This window comes from Balaenoptera musculus, chromosome X (assembly GCF_009873245.2).
Source record: "Balaenoptera musculus isolate JJ_BM4_2016_0621 chromosome X, mBalMus1.pri.v3, whole genome shotgun sequence".
In the NCBI taxonomy this organism is placed as follows: Eukaryota; Metazoa; Chordata; class Mammalia; order Artiodactyla; family Balaenopteridae; genus Balaenoptera; species Balaenoptera musculus.
In genome coordinates this window covers 87,165,955-87,173,330 of record NC_045806.1, presented here as the reverse complement: position 1 = coordinate 87,173,330, position 7,376 = coordinate 87,165,955, and the positions used below count along the sequence as shown (strand labels likewise).

The following is a 7,376-nucleotide window of genomic DNA, read 5'->3' as shown; positions in this document are numbered from 1 at the left end:
CCATGGAGGTACCTCTCCAAGGGGTTGTCCAGCAGGATAGGCAGATTTTTACTTGTCGGCTCAGAACTCTCAAACAGCAAAGCAGAAGCTATGTGTCCTCTTAAAGATTAGCTCTGTAATGGGCATAACATCACTTCTTTCATACTCCATTGGTCAAAGCAATTATAGGCCTGCCAGAGTCAAGAGGCAGGGGAACAGACATGCTTAATCCATCCGAGAAGTGTCTGGGAATGAGCAGCTTTCACAAATCTAACAAATAGTGCCACACAACACATGCTTTTTGAGATGCTGCTGGGTGCCACACACATGATATGTCCGTAGCACAAGGTCCTGGGTTCCTTGGGCCACAGTGTTGTTAAACTATGGAATACTTTCCCACTTGACTCACTCTCATCTGGGTGAACTCCTGCATGCAGTGAATCCCTATAATCCAGGGCAAACCTTTCCCTCTGGTGGCATGAAGTTTCTGACCATTGTAGACATACCATCCCCCTACTCCTGGGCCCCTGGACATAGAAATACAGACACACAGATTGACAGAAAGGAGAATGTTTCGAGTGAGTACATGCTTCAAAGAACTCTACCAGAATCTGGTCTGGATATCAGATTTTAATTTGATTGCCTCATTCATGACCCTAACTCCAAGCAAGATTACATTTGAGGTACTGGGGTTTAGGACTTCAATATAAGAATTTCAGGGGACGCAATTCAAAGTATATGTGATATGAAACCTGAGCTGTAGATTGGCACATGTGCTGACTCTTCCATCATATTGATTATTTAGTTTCCCATTAAGAGAAAAAAGGTGACTTCATTCATCCTCTTTTCACTCCGACTATTCATTGCTTAGTTTAATTGTTTTTATTTTTAGCTTCTTACTTCTGTGAAGGGAGAAGATACTCAGTGATTTCAACCCTTAGGAATTGTTTATGACTTTCTTTAAACTCCATTATTAGTTCAATATTTTAAAGGACTGTATTTGTACTTTTAAAATAATTTGTAATTTCTTCTGTGAAGAATATCACTTTGAGCCAAACAAAGAGGCAAAAGCTGGATAATCTGCAAAAATCAAAACTTTCCTTGATGACTAATAAGAACCTGCAGTATAAACAAACAAACAAGCAAAACAACGAATACTAAACTTTCATTGGGTTACTTGTATGGAAATATGTTAATATAAATGTTTCAGACATTACATGAAATTTCTAAAAACCTTATATGTTCTGGTATAATGTTATAGGTCATAATCCTAGTTATTACTTTAAAATGTATATCTCAGAAATAACTAATTTTCTTGTCAACTGCATTATTATGAACTTTCATCAAATCTTTAACCGTGGTCATTTTTAAGTCTTTTGTCATTTACAGACAGTTCTGGGTGTACTCTGATGCTTTTGCAAATATGTTCCTATAAAAGGGTTTCATCTTCAAGAAATTCATGGAAAAGACTCTGACAAGTACAGGTTTCTGGTAACTGACTGTACTGCTGAACTGAATGAATAAGCATTTTCAGAACTCTAATGAAAAACTGATGAACTCATAAAAGTGCTAACAAAAGATCAAGATGAAAAAAAAAATAATTACATGGGACTGAGTGAACTGATGAGGATGAGTATAATTTTTGTGACTTTCTGTTTGAATTAAAAAAAAAAATCCCACAAGGACTCAGAGGCAAAGAATATACAAATCAGTTTTCACTGCAAAGTAAAGCAGCTGTTACAGTGGAGGATTACTGGACTGAATGTCAATATTATGACATAGTATGAGTGTGTTTCATGTTTGGTAATTGCAATCATTGTTGCTTTTGTTGTGGTCAGCCATGTACAATGCTTGGTGTCAGTCTATTTATCTCTTGTAAAAATAAAATACAGTGTGTGTGTGTGAAAAAAAAAAAACTTTCCTTGAACCCATCAGAAGAGGGACAGGAACCTCCAGGAGAGACAAATCTATGTAGCTTTAGCAGAACTGTATGAACTCAAGAGAAAGGTTGTGGGCAGGGCAAGAAACTAGAAATTGTTTTCCTAAGTAGTGCAGCACGAAGGGAGGAAACGCCTGATCCAGGACTGGGTACAAATTTCTTTGTTTGTTTTTCAGCCCATTGTGGAAGATCTCTGATGAGCCATTATACTTCCAGAGTTCTCCTTGGGAAATTAGAGTAAGGATTTAGGATAATTGGACCCCCTTCATGAGGGTCATTAGTTAAAATTATTCGGGAATATTAGAAAAATCTCACTAAAGAACTTGAGAAAAAAAGAATTTTCTTTCCAAGGTGATCAGGAAAATTGTCAGGAGATCAACTACAAGTAAATCCCTCTGAATAGTGCCTTGAGATCGTCATACACATAGGGGACAAAACTTTGGGAGCCAAAGCCTCTTTTGAAACCGTGCTCATTTCAAAGATAGAACTGTAAACCAGTTGGAATGCACAGCGTAAGTCATTTTATTTCCATCATGCTCACTACCGCTGCTTCAAAATCCTAGTGTTTGTCCATATGACATACAAATGCTTTGCCAATCTTGATCTTGCATACTAGTCTCATACATATTGTATTATGTGAGAAGTTATTTTAAGAAAATGAATCTGTTGGGACATTTTTATAGCTCTTTGGGTGTTTTGCACCTAAAATTTCAGAAATAGAATAGAAGGATTAGTGAAATGCCATTTAAAATATACCATATAGACAGTGAAGACTGGGAGTGCAAAGGTGAATGACAGATATGAAATCTAGGATAGAGAGAGGAAAAATGGGTTTTGATGTTGAAGACTGGAAGATAAAATGAGTACATCTGATCATTCACTTCAGAAAGTGATTGAAGAAAAGGGGCAATTATGATCTAATGGTATGGTTAACAGTAAAGATTGAAGTAAGGTCCAAACTTCCAGTTTTAATTAAATAATTCGCAGACATGTAATATACAGCATGGTGGCTATAGTTGAATACTGTATTGTATATTTGAATGTTGCTAAGAAAGTAGACCTTAAAAGTTCTTATCACAAGAAAAAAAATTTGTAACTGTGTGTGGTGGTGGCTGTTAACTAGAATTATTGGGGTGATCATTTCATAATATATACATATATCGAATCATTATGAAACTAATGTTTTATGTCCATTATATCTCAATAAAAAAGACTAATTGAGGGAAACAGGTTTACTACTTCAATAAGAAATTATAAGCAACCCTGGAAAATAGTATTAATATAGCAAACATATCCCAATCAAACTTATTCAACATTATCTTTGTTACAGAATTCATTGAAAACATAAGAGAAAAGCCAAACATGGTACAGAAATATCAAAATCAAAAAGTTCAAGAAAAAAACCTATTCCCCGTTCCCTAATATCTGGAGATGCTACTCTAAGTCATTCAGATGAATCTGATTCTATTCCTTCCAAGTTTGTAATGTATTCTTTGTGAAAATGCAAACATTCATTATGTGAACAAAAGATTAAAGAAATTTTACATAACCAATGAGATATAGCTGGACAGAGGATTGGTGAACTAGAAGACAGATAAAATAATAGAAATAATATAGAATACTTCACAGAAAGTAAAAGAAAAAAAAAAGGATAAAGGTGAGGCAAAGAGACTCAAGGAATGGAGTAAGTAGGTGATAAGTATCACATAGGCATTCCAGAAGCATAAAACTGGGTGAATATTGGAAAAATACTATTCAAAGGAAAATGGCTGGTAATTCCCAGAGTTAGGGGAAGCCATAAGTTCCTCCATGCAGGAAGCAGACCTGACAAATCATAGTAAACCTTCAAGGTAACCCTAGAGATCAAAATAGCAGACAAAAAGACGCAGTGCCCAAAAAAGGAATACCAAATAGTGTGACTGCAGACCTCTTTGTCTTAATCAATTGAAGCCAAAAGCAAGTGCTGAGAGAAAGTAACTGTCATCCTAGAGTTGCATATCTAGCCAAGGTATCATTTAATAGTGAAGCTATGCTACACATGAAGATGGACCTCCCCAAACCACACTCAAATGTAGACTTGCTCCACCGGCTGCTGAGAGTACAGTCAGGTGCTAATCCTCAGCCATTGACCCTTTCAGATATTTCCTCAGCTTCAGAGAGCTAATTTGCCCAAAGTTAGGGACTTCCTGAGACGGTCACATCCAATGTCTGAACAAGGGGAGGGTATAAATATATGTCTCATCCCATCCTCAGATGGTAATTCTGATTAACATTCCCACATAATTAACCCCATCTCAGTGCTGGCTTCCTTCTAGAGCTTAACTGAGAAATAAAGACTTTTGAGAAAAATGAAATCTTATCGTGTTTACATCAACTGACACCATGTTAAAGGAACTTCTAAAGAATGTAATTTAGGAAGATGGAAAAAGATCACAGCAGATGATCTGAGATGCAGGTAGGAATGTTAATAGAATAAATTAGCAAGTGGAGGTAAATGTAAAACAATGACTGTACACAAAAGTTGCAATGATGATTACAGTTCCTTTGAAGAATCAAGTAAACAAGACATAGCTAAATACTGCAGTTATGCAACACTTGGATGATAAGAGTGTCCAACGAGAGCAGCTCACATCCTGTTCACTGGTTCGGCCAGTGATGGACTGGAAGCTTGTGAGCCACAGCCTTTGGCCCAGTGTGGGAAAGTGGCCAGGGAAAAACAAATAAAAGCATTCTTGGGAGGTTCAGACTTGGAGATTGTGGAGGAAACTGGAGGGGTTCCTTCCCTGCTGTTTGCTTGCTAGCTTGTTTTTAATCACTGTAAGTTAATGATTTGAATTCAGAGATTGTACTGTATGTGTCTCTTGTCCCTTGTATACAAGTAAGGGAAGGATTTGACTACTAACACATCAAGTGGGATTTTTGTATTTTCATTGGTAAATGGGATTCTTTAGAAATAAGGAACGGCAAGCTTCCTTCACTGGTTTTATCACCATATTACATTTTCTGGTAATAAAGATTAGCTTTCCGCTTTCATAATTGGAAACATTTCATGAGCAGTAGAAATAGCAGTTCTTTAAAAGTGCAAATGGACACAGCTTTGGAATCTTGACCATTTCAGATGAAACCACATTGATGAACCCCCCCCCCCTTTTTTCAATTCTTCTTAAGTCATTTTTTGATTCCAATTCTGCAATTTATTGGTAAGGAAACACATTAAAGAAATGCCTTTGTCTGTATTGTCATGTATTCTTGCAAGAAATACGCTTTTATTTTAAAGAACTTCCCATTTATTCCTTCCATTCTTCCTATGGTGTTTTCTTAGAGAATTAATCATTGTTTTCAATCAACAACTCTTACATTTGTTCACAAATTCAAGCATGTGGGGTATTTTGAGGACCTAAGGAATGTTAAGAAAATTTTATATTTGAGAAATGTTTAAGTATTTTTACTAATTTTAAAAGTATTCCCATTTCTGTTTGTGTTCCAACTTTGGACAATGTGGCTTTGAGATTTCAATTTTTTCTCATTCACTGGGGGTTTTGATCATAATTGGAGGCAGTAGATGGTCAATTATGTCCCATGATTTCGAGGAGCACTCTGCAGACCATGTCAGAGACTTCCGGCTCAAGCCACGGAGGCTCAGCCATGGAAAGACAAGATACTATGTGGGAGTAAAATGGCCCGCCAAGTGGCTAAAGTCATTCTGATGGCGGCGACGACTTGAGTTAGGGAGGTCAGACTCGCTCAGGAAGCTCAAACTGATTTTTCTTCAGTGTAGGTGACTTGGGTGACATCTTTTCAGAGTTCTCATGCATAAATAGTAGGCATAAATCAGCTGAGGTGAACTTTGCCTACATGGGGCATAGTTCAAAGATTTTTCTGGTAGAGGTCACGGAAAGTTTAAAGTCACCAGATTTCCACTGTGATTGGCTGACTGGAGGCCAAGCAGGGGGCCATCCAATCACAGGTGACATGGGGTTCCTTAGTGACAGACCTCCCTGCTTTGCATTTTATCCAATCAGATGTGAGCATTGCCCGTGAGGTCATAGAAGGCAGGGAGTATACACCGGGCCAAGGGACCTCGACGGCCGCACTGTCCTTCCCTCTGAGCTGCGGGGAAGACGATTCCGACATGCTTGAGCCTTCGTCTGAGACGTCTGAAGAAAGCCCGGGCACCAAGGAAGCCGAGCCGAAGAACCCGAAGCGCCGCTGCAGCCGCCGCCGCCGCTGCAGCCGCCGCCGCCGCTGCAGCCGCCGCCGCCGCTGCAGCCGCCGCCGCCGCTGCAGCCGCCGCCGCCTCTCTGACGGCTTCGACAGCTTTGCCACCTATTTCGGAAGGGTGCTGCAGCGGGTCCAGGAGGGCCTGAGCCTCTCGCAGGAGGCCGTGAACGTCATGGATTCGTTCGTGAAGGACATCTTTGAGCGAATCGCCGACGAGGCGGCGCGCCTGGTCCGCTCCAGCAAGCGCTCCACCCTCACCTCCAGAGACATGCAGACCTCCGTGCGCCTGCTGCTGCCTGGGAAGAGGGGCAAGCACGCCATATCCAGCGCCACCAAGGCAGTCATTCGGTACATAACCGGCAAATGAGCTGCCTCCGGACCACCTGAGCATCGCAGACCAAAGGATCTTTTCAGAGCCTCCTCAGTTTTCTTAATAAGAACTGTATTCTGATAAACTTTGATCGACTTTATTTTTTAAAGTGTGTCATCCTGCTAATTTCTAAACATCTTTTTTACAAAGAACTAAATATTATCAACTACATTTTAATATATCTATGGTCTAATTTGCTCAAAATGAAATAGTGAGTTTTGTTCAATAATGTTGCATTATACCACTTTACTAAAGAGTGAGTTCTTTTATCTTTCTAGGTCAACCTTTCACAGGGTCTGTAAGATAAAGTTATTTACCTTTTTCACTCTCATTTTCTCATGAATGTATGGCAAAATTTTCCAGAGATTCATTATGTACCGTAATGACAACAAATTAAGTGCAGGAACATGTATAAGAATTCAACAGACATATTAGAAGAGATATTAAGGAGGTTTTCTTTTTCTTTTTTTTTAATTGAAGTATAGTTGATTTACAACGTTGTATTAGTTTCTGGTGTACAGCAAAGTGATTCAGTTATACATATATATAATCTTTTTCATATTCTTTTTCATTACAGGTTATTACAAGATATTGAATATAGTTCCCTGTGCTATATTGTAGGACCTTGTTGTTTATCTGTTCTATATACAGTAGTTTGTGTCTGCTAATCCCAAACTCTTAATTTACTCCTCCCCCCTCCTTTCCCCTTTGGTAACCATAAGTGTGTTTTCTATGTTTGTGAGTCTGTTTGTTTTGTAAATAAGTTCATTTGTATCATATTTTAGATACCACATGTAAGTGATATCATATGGTATTTGTCTTTCTTTGACTTACTTCACTTAGTATGATGATCTCTAGGTCCATCCA

At 38.6% G+C, this 7,376-nt stretch overlaps 1 protein-coding gene across 1 annotated transcript; it reads left to right on the top strand.

Moving 5' to 3' along the window:
- Window positions 1–6,191: 6,191 nt before the first annotated feature.
- LOC118888835 (histone H2B type F-M-like) lies at window positions 6,192–6,955 on the top strand (the record flags this gene model as incomplete). Its single annotated transcript, XM_036840315.1, has 1 exon — window positions 6,192–6,955. A coding segment is annotated over one exon (315 nt), but the record flags the coding sequence as incomplete, so codon positions are not given.
- Window positions 6,956–7,376: the final 421 nt, after the last annotated feature.